A 14,610-nucleotide genomic window follows, 5' to 3' on the forward strand; every position below is an offset into this window, starting at 1 on the left:
CTGGGCAGCTGTGACCATGTGTGGCAAGAGCTGGAGTTGGCAAGGAGGACGGTAAAAGCCCCAGCCCTCCCAGCCAGCCCCATGTAATTCTCTGTGAGGAACTGGAACCCAAGCAGAACAAGGAACAGAGGGTGTGACAAAAGTGCCACAGGAAAATGGGTATCAGCTACATTTCCCCATGCCTTATAGGCCAGGCAAGCCAGGAGATTGCAGTTCTTTTGGTTGCCTTGTTCAGGTCTCTGGTAGGCATTTGGATGGGCTGAGAGTAGAATTGCTTTGAACATCCTTTGGTGGGGCAGGATGCACATTTCTAGAGCCTCAGTATTTTGTGCACTTTGCCCCACTCCTTATGTGTTATAATGGCCAATGTCAGAATGTGCCTGCACTTTGTTTCCATGTTGCTTGATTTCCATGGCAATGCGATTGCATTGCACGTATACAATAGCCTTCCTTTTGTTACCTCACTTTTCCTTATAGGAGAAAGCAGTCAGAGTTCTCCTAGGTATGGAGACACCTCTCTCCCCTTCCTGCCCAGCCCACTGGTACTGCTCTAATTATGAACATGGGCCCTTTTAGAAGGAGAATGTCAAAACAAAGACATGAAGGCCCCCATGTTGGATCTTCTGAAACATTTCAGCAAAAAAAAAAAAAAAAAGGCTTCCTGAACATTATGATCTTCCTTAGTAGTCAAAGCTAAGCCTGAGAGAGGCTAAGCAGTATTCTCTTTTTGTCCTTATCCAAAAAGAACATTCAATGCTGAGTGTAAAAAAGAAGCAGGGATGTATAAAAACCCGGCTTCAAAGTCCTCACAAGCCAGATAGTCCAAAAGCCAGCCCCCTCCCCAGCTCCCAGATGACTGTCATACAGATATCCAACTGTAATAAATTTCCCAAAGGCTGAAGCACATGACCAATTGTCAAAACTTCCCTTGGGAAGCCTGCCTTGTATGTTAGGAGCATAGCCCATTGCTGAATCATGCTCACAGAGACTTCTCCTCTTCCAGGTTTCACTGAGAAACAGAGGCTAATTTCTCCTTCCCCGTAGCTCAAAATGGGCTGCAGTATATTTGGCAAAGCCATTCTCTTCCTCATTCCTTGCCAGCTACTGCAGTCCTGTTATCTGAAAACTGTCACTCCACTGTCATATCAGGAGGAAGAGATGCAGGGATTTAAACACACACATTGCAGCCACCTGAATAAGCAAGGTACTCCAAATACCTCAGGCATCTAACAACTGGATGCTGTTCTTGTCTCCGAAGACATCTCTCAGCCACAGAGAGCTAGCCACCTTTGAATGAAAACTGGTATGTTAGGGGGTTAAACAAGAGAACTGATTCTAACTAGGAAGAGATATCATCAGGAACAAACTTGCAAGGAAGCAGGGCCAACGGCGCAATGGATAATGTGTCTGACTACAGATCAGAAGATTCTAGGAACAAATATGCAAGGAAGGAGAGAATGGATGCCCATGGTTTTTGGAGCATTCAGTATTATTCCAATGCAAGGCATGAGAACAAATGAACATCATTATCTCATGCAAAATCTCTCTCTAAGCAGCAGAGTTTCTGTATTCCTCAAAGACTTATCCATTTGGCCTAGGAACACAGTCTATAGGAAATCTGGCAGAATACTTAATCCAGCTCAGCCTGCAACCCAGCCCACATAGTTCAAGTTGTTGTAGACCTCTGTAACTATAGCATTATTTACTCCAGCTGAGAGCACAGCATGGTAATATTCCCATCAAACCATTTTGCCGGACAAAATTTAGTCAAGAGAAGCAAATAAACAATAACCTACCTGTGGCGTTGGAAAGAGCAAGAGACTCCATTGAACCTCGTGGTGTTTGCTCTGTGGGTGTCAATTCCTCAGTGAATTTCAGTGCATTGATTGGATGCCTGGTTCGACACTGCTGTGCAGAAATACTAGTGTCCTCCTCCTCTCCATATTTGGAGACCTTGTAACTCCCTCTGGTATCACTGAAGCTCTGGTTGGACATGTCACTGTAACTCTCCTGAGACCGTAGCCTTCCTGAGTAATAATCTTCTCTGCAATCCTGGATGAAGCTGCCACCATGTCCTTTCATGGCTAGAGAGGAACTTCTCTTTGGGTTGCTGAAATGTTTGCCCCATAGATCCTGCTGGACACTTGGACTCTGCCCTGGGTTGTAGGAAGTCCTTATGTTACACTGGCTGAGCAGCTGCAAAGGACTTTGTGACTGACTCTGCTCCATTTTGTTCCCATAGTGATACAGTTCATCTCTGCTCCTCCATACATGGTCCCTGTTTAGACTAGGAGTTTGACTGGACAAACTCAGCAAGTCCATCTGCAAGGAGAGAGGGTCTACATCTGCAGAAAGCCTGCTGGAGGATACCTGTAGTTGGTTGCTCTGGCTTAGCGCATTCTCCTCTCCTTTGTTCCGGTTCTTGCCAATCTTGGCACTACGTCGCGACTCCTTGGCTCTAGCACTCTGGAAGGCAGAGTCTGACGAATCTGAGCCATTAGGGTCATCGCCCATGCTGCATGCTCTTGAACAGAAGATCTGCCCTTGCTTTGGCAGGAATGGTCGCCCAAGAAGAGACTTCTTGCACTGTGCGCAACAGAAGCAAGTTTCTGTAGCATGCCAGTGTTGGCCGTCGTAAGTCATCTGACCTTGATCAATGCCTTTGAACAAGGAACAGAAATTTTCTAAGTACCATACAAATCAGTTTATTGAGATAAACATTTATACTCTTATGTTGACACAAATCCTTAAGTGGGATGGGTAGGGCTACCAACCCCAGGGTATGTGAGGATTATCAAGGGGTTTCCCAGAATTAAATCTGATCTCCAGACTTCAAAGATCAGTTCCTTGGAGGAAACAGCCACTTTAGAGGGTAGACTCTATGTTATACTATAATGTCTAGGACAAACAAAAGTGCTAGAGTGATACCACATCCCCACTAAACTCCTTTCTCTCCACAAAGTCTTTCCTGTTCCAGACACTGGCCCCAAATATCCAGGAATTTCCCAAGCTGGAGTTGGCAACCATAGGTATGGGTGAAGGGACACAGTGAATCCAGACATACTGGAGTTGCAGACAATGGGACTTCTGCTAATGTATACAATAAAAGTAGACAGGAAAATGGCTATTACACCTCATGGGCATTAGAAAATACCTCCTGCAAAGCAAAATCTTGCACTTCCTAGATTGGATTTTTATTTTTTAGAGATAGGTCACTGGTTGTCGTGACTGTAGAGAAAAAATAATTTGAAACATGTTGGCTGTTTCCATAAGAAGGCACATGTGTCAAGGGCGATTATACTCTACTCAGTCTAAATTCTAGTCCCTTTAGTCCTCTCTGCCTGTTCCTATGTCAGAATGTCTTAGGAGTCTGATCCAGTCCAGCCCCTGAATATATGATTAGGCATATTCATCCCTCCCATCACAGAAGTTTTTGCATGCATATGGAGAACCAGTGATAGCAGATTTAGTCACACAGAACAGCACATGGAGGAAGCTGGCAGAAGAATTAGCTTTTTTTTTTTTTACTTCCCCTTCCCCACCCTTTACATGCTGTATGATTCTCAGTCTGTGTCTAAAAAAAACAGGCCGATTTCTTTTTCCAGTATCAGAATTACACAACTGTAAGATAAAAAAGACCAGCCACCAAAATTGTTTTGCTCCTACACATCAATTTGCCCAGTAAAATGATGATAGGGATGTCTAGGAAACTTTTTTTTTAAATTTTGTGTTTATCATACTGTGTTAAGTTTGAAAACAAAGATTATTTTTTTAAAATGCTTAATCTAATTATGATCTTTTTTTTAAAAAAAAAAAAGAAAGAAACCAAGACTTTCTTGTTCTGGCTTAGGGTTGCCAGGTCTGTGTTGGAAAATACCTGGAGACTTTGGGGGTGGATCTGGGAGAGGACAGGGTTTGGGGAAGGGAAGGGCCTCAGCATGGTACAATGCCGTAGAGTCCACCCTTCACAGCAGCAATTTTTTCCCAGGGGAGCTGATCTCTATCAGGTGGAGATCAGTTGTAAAAATGAGAGATCTCCAGACCCCACCTGGAGGCTGGCAACCCTAGCTATACCATACAATCAAACTACAGGTCCGGTATATCAATATGTCTGACACTGGGTTGTACATATAGTACACTATTATCTATTCTGTCTACCAATTGATAATGACTCTCTAGGATCTCAGGAAGAGAAGGACTTTTTCCGGACCTGCTGTCTTAAGATACTTTAAATGGAGACCCCTCTCCCCTTCTAAGCACTGAACCTGAGATCTTCTGCATGCAAATCAAGCACTCTGTTCCCAAACTTTGGCCTTCCAGCTTGTCAACTATGCACACTATTACAATGTCACAAAAGGAAATGGCAGCCTGACATATCTGCTTCCTTCTTCAGAAGCCAGGGTATGTATGTATGTCAAAGCATGCCTATCTTACTGGCTCATGAGCATGAAAGAAATGCCAATTAAAGTGATACATCTGAGAGCACAAGTTTTATTTTTCACTGTGGCACCACAGAAAGGTCTTTCTGATGCCAAAAGTAAAGCTATGTGGTGCCCTTCCTTAAAAAGAAGAAGCTGTCCTTGCATTTCAATCCGTGCAATCCTAAACAGAGTTCCATCCCTCTAAGCTAACTAAAGTCAATATGATTATAGGCATGCAACTCCATTTAGGATTGCATTGTGGGATTGCCCATTTACCCATTTTCATAGCCGCTAGCATGAAGCCAGACTCTATCCTTCAGTCAGCTTCACTGTCTGTGGATAGCTAAAATTAAAAAGGTACAAGGGTTGAGCAAAGCGAACTTCTCTTTTCATTATGCATAATAATAATATACTTTGCATTGGGCTTCACCTGATTACGCTGAGCCAATGAAATGTGTTTGGTCTTCATTTTGGCTTCTTTGTGTCAGCTGGCCTTTAGTAATAATGCTCCAGTATTATTTCATTACCACTGTGTGTCTCAAAGAAGCTTGTGGTAGTGTACATTTCCCCCCCTCCCCCCACAACAAATTTGGTAGTTCAAAATCAGCCAGTGAACCAGTTTCATGGTTGAATGGGGATCTGAACTCAGTCCAGTGTTGTGCCTTTACACAAGCATCTACATAGCAAGCATCACCATCTCAAGCAGAATAAAGCCCAAGACTGTGACACTGGAGCATGGATGATGCACCGTAGCCTTTTCTGAATATTATAACAATAAGTTTTTTTTGTTAGGCAATAAAATCTGAACTTATTCTTTCCCACATCTGTGGAATTCCCTGTGGTGTTCCAGACTAACATTAATAATAACTGCCCATCCATTTTTACTAGTCTAGCCTCCCCTCCAAATGAAGAAAGAAAATAGTATCCCCAGGAAATAACCCAACTTGTTTACTTTGTCATCAGACTTTCATCATGAAAACAGAAGGAAAGAAGGAAAGAAACTCACTATGCCTTGCTTATGGGATTAGATGTCTCTGGAAATTAACAAAAGAATCCTTTATGATGTTAACATTCAAAAACATGTTTCCCAACAGATAGGGGTGTGAGGCTTATCTGTCATAGATGACACCAGCAGCAAGCAAAATTGGCACAGATCAGTACCACCATATTTAGCAAAGAAAGGCCAATTAAGGTTTTTTTAGATCTTAGAAGCCAAGCAGGGTAGGCCTTGGATGGTACTTGGATGGGAGCCTGCCAAGGAGGTCCAGGGTTGCTATGCAGAGGCAGGCAGTGGCAAAGCACTTCTGATCCCCTCTTGCGGTGAAAACCCCGTGGGGTTACCATAAATCAGCTGCAGCTTGACAGCACTCTCCACTACCTGATCAGCTTTACTTTAGGTTAAAAACATTGGGATACTTACTTCGAACCATCTGTTTTTCTTCCAAAAGTTCTTTAAATAATCATTTTCCTCACCTGCAAAGTACTATGTTCCTACTCCTCCAGAATAAGAGCAGATAGGAAACAGGCAATGGAGATCAGGCAGTGGCCATTACCAAAGTCAAAGGCACAAGTGGACATATGAAGCTGTCTTAGCCTCTATGCTGATTTCACAAACAGCAGAGGTTTGTGTATGACAGCTTTAGCAAACTCAGGTTTGTTTATGTTCCTGCTTATCAAAGTTGGAAAAGACATGATTCACACAAAATGGTGATTGCACATATTGAAAAGATGGTTGGTACTGCACTCTCCCAATAAGTGAGACAGGCAAGCCAAAAATGTAATGCCTGAAAAGGTTCCCAGACCTTCCTGTAACTAACAAGGCTGTTTTCCCAACAAACAGCAACAGAATCAGAGGTCACCTCCATGGTGTTGCCTTCCCCAAAGGGAAAGTGTAAACTGGAGGGGCAGTGGGGCCACAAAGCAGAAGTTTGCAGCTCTGTCTCTTGACACATACAGTGCAGCATAAGCATATATGATGGTGAAGCATAGTCTTAGCACATGGCTTGCAGTATGCCTGCATCATTCTGTTAAATCAAAGCTAGATGTACTTTACAGAAGAAGCATTAATTATCACATGGTTACTTATGCACACATTTATTTTGAGTTGAGTTCAGGGGAGGATATGGTGGTGGGGGAGACTGCTGTTACCTTAGCAACAGGTACGTATAGCGCAGCAGTCTTTGGACTAGAAAACATCTTTAGAGAACAAACTGCTACTTATCTCGTTTGTGTGTTCCCGCAGTCACAGAGGCAGTGCATGTGGCTAACAGAAGTGTCTTACATAATTAAATAAAATATACACATAAACCAATGCAATGTTACCAGATTAATCTGTACTCAACAGCACAGTGAGGGAATGTTGTGTTTGATGTTGCCTAGAGGCAGATAAAAGTATGTGAAACACTTTGATTAGAATGTTGGGATTGGGCATAGGCTAAACTTAGGTTTAGAATATCACTAGGTGGTCTTGAATAAGACATCATCTCCTGGCCTACCCTATTCCAGTGGCCCCAAAAGGCAGAAAATTCTGAGCTTGGTGGAAGAAGGAAGGGATACAAATGGAACCTAAATTCAGACCCTAGCTTCCTAACTTAAGAGACGTCAACTAGACCAAGAAAGTCCAACCTCTTCCTAACACCTTGGAGATTTAGTTTTGAAGTGTACTGCCAGAAAGGTTGGCCAATACAATACTGACTGAGAAGGACCACCTGTGTTTTTCAGGATGTGGTCTATCTATTGTATTTCTTCTATCTGATGAAGAGACCTTTGACTCTTGAAAGCTAATACTGCAAAAATCTTGTCGGTCTCTAAAGTGTCGCTGGACTTGAATCTATCTGTTCTACGGCAGACCAACATGGCTGCCCTATGAAACCATTCCAGCTTGCTATCCCTTGTGTGTAGAATCTATGTATCCGGTGCCACCTCTGTCTTCAAATTCCTCCTCAAAACTCACCTTTTCTGCATGGCCTTGGTTTATTCCCTTAATCCTTATTTCCAAAGGTAACCCAATGACCAGTCCCTACCCTTCATCTACAACTTCTGTTGCCTTCCCGTTGTCCAGTTTTAGAATGTCAATTCCTTGAGGATGAGGACCTGCCTGCTTTTGTTCATATAACTCCATGTGTCATGTACACTGATGGCATTGTGTGTATGCACAAATAAGTAATGTCTCCTTCTGTCTACCCATGTTGATGTGATCAAGACTCACCACACACTATAACAAATACTGTGTCCTTTGTTTAGGCAAAACCATGATGGAAGCATGAGAGACTCCTGCATACAACTGCTGAATGAAGAACTGCAAAATAAACATCATGCAACAAACGTATTCTCTTGCTCTTTTGTCCACAGTGAGTAGGCAGCTAGTTTATGCAACTCCTCAGTTTGACTGGCATTTTCTTTTGTGGCCTAGTAAGTTTTGTCATTTTTCTGTACGGATTCAAAGAACAGATACCCCATGGTGGGCAAGAAGACAAATAGCCTTCTCCTTAGTGGTTGGTAGAACTGTCAAGGCTAGTCAGTGGGCACTGCAGGTGTTCTATAAGCAGAAATCCTGGTCTGCTTCTTCCCCTCTAAAAATCAAGCACAAAGGGATTTGATATTGATCAGGGTCACAGCACAAAGAGTGAAGGGGTTTAAGCCTCCCCCCAAGGCCATTTTCCGGATCTGAAAAGGGCCTAAAGAAGGGTGGCAAGCTCTGTCTTGGGACATTCCTGGACATTTTGGGGTAGAGTCTGGAGAAAGGGGAGTTTGGGAAGGGAAGGGTGCTCAGTGGAGATGTGTCATAGAGCTCACCCTCCAAAGCAACTATTTTCTCCAGGGAAACTGATCCCTGTAGCCTAAAGATCAGTTGTAATTCCAGAAGAACTTCAGGCTCCAAGCAGAAGATGGCGACCCTATCTTCCCCATCCCCTCACCATGTACTCTAAGAGGTGCCCCACTTTGGTTTCTTCCAGTGTTGTAGTGAAGAAGGCAACTTTCATTAGCATTTTTGGTGAGATGGTAGAAAACACATCTTTCACGGTTTCATTATTAACGTATCTTTAAAGATAGAGATTGGGGGGGGGCACTTCTGTAAAGGGAACAAGACTGTACCATAGGGTTGCCAGCTCCAAGAAGAAAATTCCTGGAGATCTGGGGGTGGAGCTTGGGGAGTGTGGGATTTGGGGAGGGGAGAGACCTCAGCAGGGTGTAAAGCCATAGAGTCCATCCTCCAAAGCAGCCATTTTCTCCAAGGGGACTGATATCTGATTTCTGGAGATCAGTTGTAAAGGTGTGAGATCTTCAAGAACCATCTGGAGGTTGGCAGCTTTAGCCCATAGAGTCATTGATGTGAGTTGCTGTATGTTTGCAGTAGTGGCTCCCCAAGTCATTTCACATCAGGTTAATGGAACTTTATCTATGTTTTTGAAAGTCCTAGTTGGAATTGGGTCCCCCAACTGTGACTTCTAAAAAGAAAAAATGCTGGCAGTTCCATTCACAGAGTTGTTTGCTGTAGCAGAGGTGTTTCTCTGTCGCCCCAGAAGCTCAGACGAGAACCAACACATTGAAATTAAATAAAAAGAATTTCCAGCTAAACATGAGGAAGAACTTTCTGATAGTTAGAGTCAGGCCTCGGATTCAGTGGGAGCTCACAGGAGAGCAGCTCCTGAACCTTTCTGAGAGTTCCTCCTCCTCCTTCTGAGAGTTCCACCTCCTTGTCAATTGAATAGTAGGTGGAACTGCATAACAAACCCTGGATGAGCTCCACCACCTATTTTTCTACAAAACGGCCCCTGGTTAGAGTGGTTCCTCAGTGGAACAGGCTTCCTCAGGAAGTGGTGGGCTCTCCTTCTTTGGAGGCTTTTAAACAGAGGCTAGATGGCCATCTGACAGCAAGGCTGATTCTGTGAACTTAGGCAGATCATGAGAAGGAGGGCAGGAAGGGTTGCATCATTGTGGTCCTTTTTTACACATTCAGGGAAATAGTGGTTGCCACTTTGGGGTCAGGCAGCAATTTTTCTCCAAGCCAGTTTGGCCAGGGATCCATGAGGGTGGTTTGTTTGTTTTTTGCCATCTTCTGGGCATGAAGCAGGGGTCACTGGGAATTTATGTGTGGGGGGGAGCTATTTGTGAACTTTTTGCATTGCATAGGGGGTTGGATGACCCCAGAGGTCTCTTCTAACTATGATTCTGTGAACTTTCTGTGAAATCAATAGGTCTGTTCTGAATTCCTGCACTTAAATAATGCAGCGAGTTATGTCCACTGCTGCAATACACTGGAAAACAAGATCACTCTGGGTACTTTTTACAAGAAATCAAAACACCCAAACTATTACCTATGTATACATGTCTATTTGTCAGCTTGCTTGCCAACTGCTCTATTCAACTGAAACGCTAATTAGAGTTGCTAATTTTGGTATCAAAGTTGCTAACTATTTCAGTGTTCATCTCTGAAGACAGAAGGAATGAACAAGTGATTTGATGGTTTGAGTCTAGAACCATGGGGATTGGCATGGTAGGAAATTAATTCAATATGCAGAAATCTAGCCTGAAATAGCAAATTACAGTGGCTAGGCTGTAGCTAGAAGGAGCTGATGGTCCCTCCCCAGCATTTATTCAACATCCTTCAGCACCCTACACGCTACTGATGGTGTGAAAGCAAAGCTCAAGGAGGAAAACACAATATTACGTTCCATAGTATGGATTCAGATGAGTGACTTTCTGTCATCATTTTTAAGGTGATTGTGCATTTTTACGGTGCAACCCTAAGGACCCTTTCCTGGGAGTAAATCCCAATGAACAGACCTGCTTAGGAGTGCCTTTTAAACACCTGCTTATCTCAGTAACAAAACTAATCACATGGCTGCATTTCTTGCGCTGAAGTCAAAACTTAATTTTGCCTCAATCTTGTTCTCTGTTTGTAAGTATGTCTTCACTTTCTTCTTTCACACCTAATTTGCATTTAACACTGGTCTTTTGGGAAGAAATAGGGAGTGGAGGACAGAACCAGTGAATGTATTGAAAAGCACCAGTTACTTTATATGCCCAGAAAAACACTATACAGCTATAGGCAAGGTTGTTGGTGTTGTTAATGTTACCAAAACCTTCTGCGGTAACCCAGCACAGGTGTTTATGTATATACATTTTGGGAAGACAGCTTCTATGTGATGCTTACTCTTGATTCAGCTTTAACTGTTACAGACAGACACAGTACATGTAAACAAGCAAACCTGTTGCTTTAACATTTGGAAATCTGGCTCTGAAAAAGAGGCCCTGTCCCTGCTGAAACAGGAGAGCCAGCATAGCATAGTGGTTAGAGTTGTCAGACTAGGATCTGGGAGAACCATGTTCAAACCTCCACTCTAACATGGAAGCTTGCTGGGTGACCTTGAGTCTCTAACCTTCGCCTATCTCCAGGGCTGTCATGAAGACAAAATGGTGACAAGGAAAATATGTAAAACACTTTGGGTCCCATTGAGAAGAAAGGCAGGGTATAACGGAAATAAAATAAATGGAAATGTTGGTGAGTATGGCTCAAGAGATGGAATCTCCTTCTTTAGCAAAGAGAATGGAAGGTTTGTTTCTTTCCCAACCCCTATAATTTTCTAACTTCATCTTGTTTGCAGGGGTGGAGCTGCCTATCATTATTTCTTTTAATTTTCTTTTAATTGATGGAAACGAGGGGGGCGCTATCCCTGGCTGGCACCTGCAGGATAGATTTCCTTTTCCTTTCCCACCAGCAGGAATGTGGGCCCAGCTAGACGCCTGCACCTGCCAAATGGTTACTGGAGGCCTGACAGAAACTGATGCCAAGGCCCGCCATGTACTTTCAAAACAAAACCATTTCCACTGCTAGCCCGGAGGTGTGCTTCATTTAAATCCATGAATGCAATGGTGTGTCAACATGTCGCATCATGTTCTCTTTTTTTCCCTCAACAAAAATAAATACAACCAACTCGATGACTTTCAAATCTACATCAAAAGGCTGCAAGATGCTTCCTTGGCAGCCACAGGCATGGTGGTTTTTTATCTGTTCCCTTACCAATGTGTTGAGCACAGGTATCACAATACTCCGCATATAAGGATTCGAAACAGTTGCAGCAATATGGCCGCCCTTCCTTCATGATGTACCGCTGGCCACCTAGTACCGTTTCGCATTCAAAACAGCAAAAGTGCTTCATGTGCCAGTGCCTTCCCTCAGCCTCTGTGCACTCGTCAGCAAAGATAATCTGAGGAAAGAGAACAAAGGAGACAGGGTTAGGTCTTAGGGGTGACAGTTTGCTTCATAGCATATTGCAAGTTCTATTCTCCTGTTACATATTTTTAGCTTATTCTAACAGCTTGGCTATTTTGAGACTACTATGTCTGGGCCTCTTGATACCTCTGTCCTAATTTTTTTCCCTCCTCCACAGCCTAAGGAATTGAAATAGTCATTGCTAAAATAAGCTGCACAGGATCCAAGGATAAAATGTAGTCTAGGATGACATATATTCCTGTTGGGTAAATAAGGGCTAGAAAATGGGAAATGTGTAGCTGGAATAAAGCTAGACAATGACAGACACCACAGGACCCAAACCCTGCCTCTGGTATGTTCACACCACTTTTATTCCATCTTTTTATGTTCATTCCTGCAGGCTAATTAAGACTTGTCTTGTGTGTGTGGTGTCTAAAGTGTTGTGCGTTGATGTAAGAAACAAGTTCAAACCTTCTGGGGTAATGAAAAGGAAGAATTAGGACATGATGGACCAGAGACCCTGGTTTCCCCAAGGGCTACAGAACAGGGAAAGGCATATTATTTACTTTTCATGGCGTTTGTGTTGGATATGGCTTGTATGCCCTGACTAGGACACCCCAGGCCAACACGATCTTGGAAACTGAACAGGCTCAGCCCTGGTCAGTACTTGGATGGGAGACCTTCAAGGAATACCAGGGTCATTGTGCTGAGGCAGACAGTGGAAAACCATCTCTGCGTTCCGGGACACAAAATCTACTATCTATCTCCGGATCAAGGGAGGCCAGACTGTGCTCTACATGGGCTAGGGCCTTCTCAGTGGCAGCACCAAAAATGTGGAACATCCTCCCGGAGGCCATAAGAGCCCTGCGGGACCTCTCCCAATTCCACAGGGCCTGTAAAACTGAACTGCTTTGACAGGCCTTTAATAGGACTGCCACCCTACACTGCTGAGCAACATCATTCATGAGGAATTATGATCACTACAGGATCGCTTTCAGAAGAAAGAAAGTTATGATCCCACTCATACTCAAGTTTTGAACAGCACCATGAAATGTATTTTAATTGTTATTTTATCGTTTAAATTGTAATCTTAAATTGTTTTTAAATTGGCTGTTGTTAGCCACCCTGAGTCCGCTTGTGGAAAGGGCAGGATAGAAAACTAAAGAAATAAATAAAAAATAAATAAATAAACAATAAATAAACAATAAAAATTGTTGAAGTGAAACAGTGGGGGGTGAGGGAAAGGCACAAAAAGCTGCATTATCACATGCAACAAACACCCACTAATGCTAATGGAGTCACAGAAATGAAAAGAAAGGCAGTCATACCATATTTCTGCTTGCAGCTTTCCTAGGCTTAGATTTTGCCTGAAGCTTTCAATCACAAATACCCACCAAACATCTGAACTGTGAAGTTTCAACAGGGAAGGTAATTGGTTTCATTGGGCTTAGACTGGAACCAACTCTGCATAGGATGATACTGTAAGAGATCTCCCATCAGGGCAGGTAACCCCTACCATACAATCAGAGCTGCTGTTTCCTGTTTTGCAAGTCATGACAGCAAATGACCATCACTACCAAAAATAATGCAAGTCCAAAGGGTGAATGCACATATCGCAAAACAAAGTTCAGACTCAAATAAATGTGGAATCCCAAAATGACAGAGAGTTGCTTATTAGCTGTGACACTTTTGCCACATATTTTGCAGATAAAATCTCAAAACTCTGCCAATTTGTATGCAAGTAATACGCCAGGGGCTTTTGTGGCTTACACAGGTCTTCTCTTGGACCACTTCTGCCTGCTCTCCCTGATGGATATGGACAGGATCCCGGTGACTGTCAGGCCACTGACCTGCCCCTTAGATCCCTGCCCATCTTAGTTGATTAAATCTTGCCCTGAGAGAGACTGAGAATTGTCTCTCTCGCTCAGGGACGCTCTCCCAGTTCTTTAAAGGAGGCCCTAGTTTAACTCATTGTGCAGAAACCTTCTTTGGTTAAGACAGCGGTGGACAATTACTGTCTAGTCTTGAATTTGCTGTTTCTGGGGAAGGTAATTGAGCAGGCAGTGGCTGAGCAGCTCCAGGGATTCCTGGATGAAACTTCTGCATTTGATCCATTCCAATCTGGCTTCAGACCTGGGTATGGGATGGAGACCACACTTGTGGCACTGGTTAATAAACTTTGATGGCCAATGGGACATGGTGGGTCAGCACTGCTGATTTTACTAAATCTTTCAGCAGCATTTGACATGGCTGACCACCCAGTACTGATAAGACTGCCTCACCTTCCTGGGGATAGAGGGTTCTGTGCTTCAGTGGTTTTCCTCATTCCTGCAGGGACATCAACAGAAAATTGTTGTTGGAGGCAGGAGTTCACCTAGTGTGCCATTCATTTGTGATGTTCCTCAGGGCGTGATCCTGTCACCAATGTTATTCAACATCTATACATACCCTCTGACCAATCTCATCAGAGGTTGAGAGGTGGGGTGCCATCAGTACATGGATAAACTCAGCTCTATCTCCTGCTTGGTGATCAGCCAGAGTCTGCTCTCCCTGGATTATCCCAGTGTCTAGACGCTGTGGTGGACTGACTGAGAGAAAACTAACTGAAGCTATATCCTTCTAAGAATGAGGTTATGTGACTAGGTTGGCATGGGTCTGTTGGTAATATACAACTCCTGCTTCTTGATGGGGTTCCACATACATTGCTGGACTCCATCAGGAGTCTGGGGGTATGGTTGGATTCCTCGCTCTCATTGGAGAAACATGTGTCCAACATTGCAAAGACTGTCTTTTAGCACCTAGGGTGAGCCCAACAATTAGTTTCCTACCTGGCTTGTTCCAACCTTGCTAAAGAGACCCATGCCACACTCAATTCTTACTTAGATTACTGTAATTTGCTATACACAGGGCTGACCTTGAGGCTTCAGGTAGTACAGAATGCAGTTGCCAGACTGCTGGCTGGTGTAACTTTGG

The 14,610-nt window shown here is 43.5% G+C and overlaps 1 protein-coding gene across 3 annotated transcripts in view; it reads right to left on the reverse strand.

The window, feature by feature from the left end:
• Window positions 1-14,610, reverse strand: part of PRICKLE2 (prickle planar cell polarity protein 2) — a 426,571-nt gene that overhangs the window by 43,735 nt on the left and 368,226 nt on the right. For all 3 annotated transcript variants that reach the window (XM_060239449.1, XM_060239451.1, XM_060239450.1), the window contains 2 exons: window positions 11,446-11,632; window positions 1,797-2,660 (listed from right to left, as the gene is read on the reverse strand). In XM_060239449.1, the coding sequence (XP_060095432.1) occupies window positions 1,797-2,660; window positions 11,446-11,632 (1,051 nt within the window). The remainder of the gene's footprint in view (window positions 1-1,796; window positions 2,661-11,445; window positions 11,633-14,610) is intronic.

The sequence above is a fragment of the Heteronotia binoei genome, chromosome 5, assembly GCF_032191835.1.
Source record: "Heteronotia binoei isolate CCM8104 ecotype False Entrance Well chromosome 5, APGP_CSIRO_Hbin_v1, whole genome shotgun sequence".
In the NCBI taxonomy this organism is placed as follows: domain Eukaryota; kingdom Metazoa; phylum Chordata; class Lepidosauria; order Squamata; family Gekkonidae; genus Heteronotia; species Heteronotia binoei.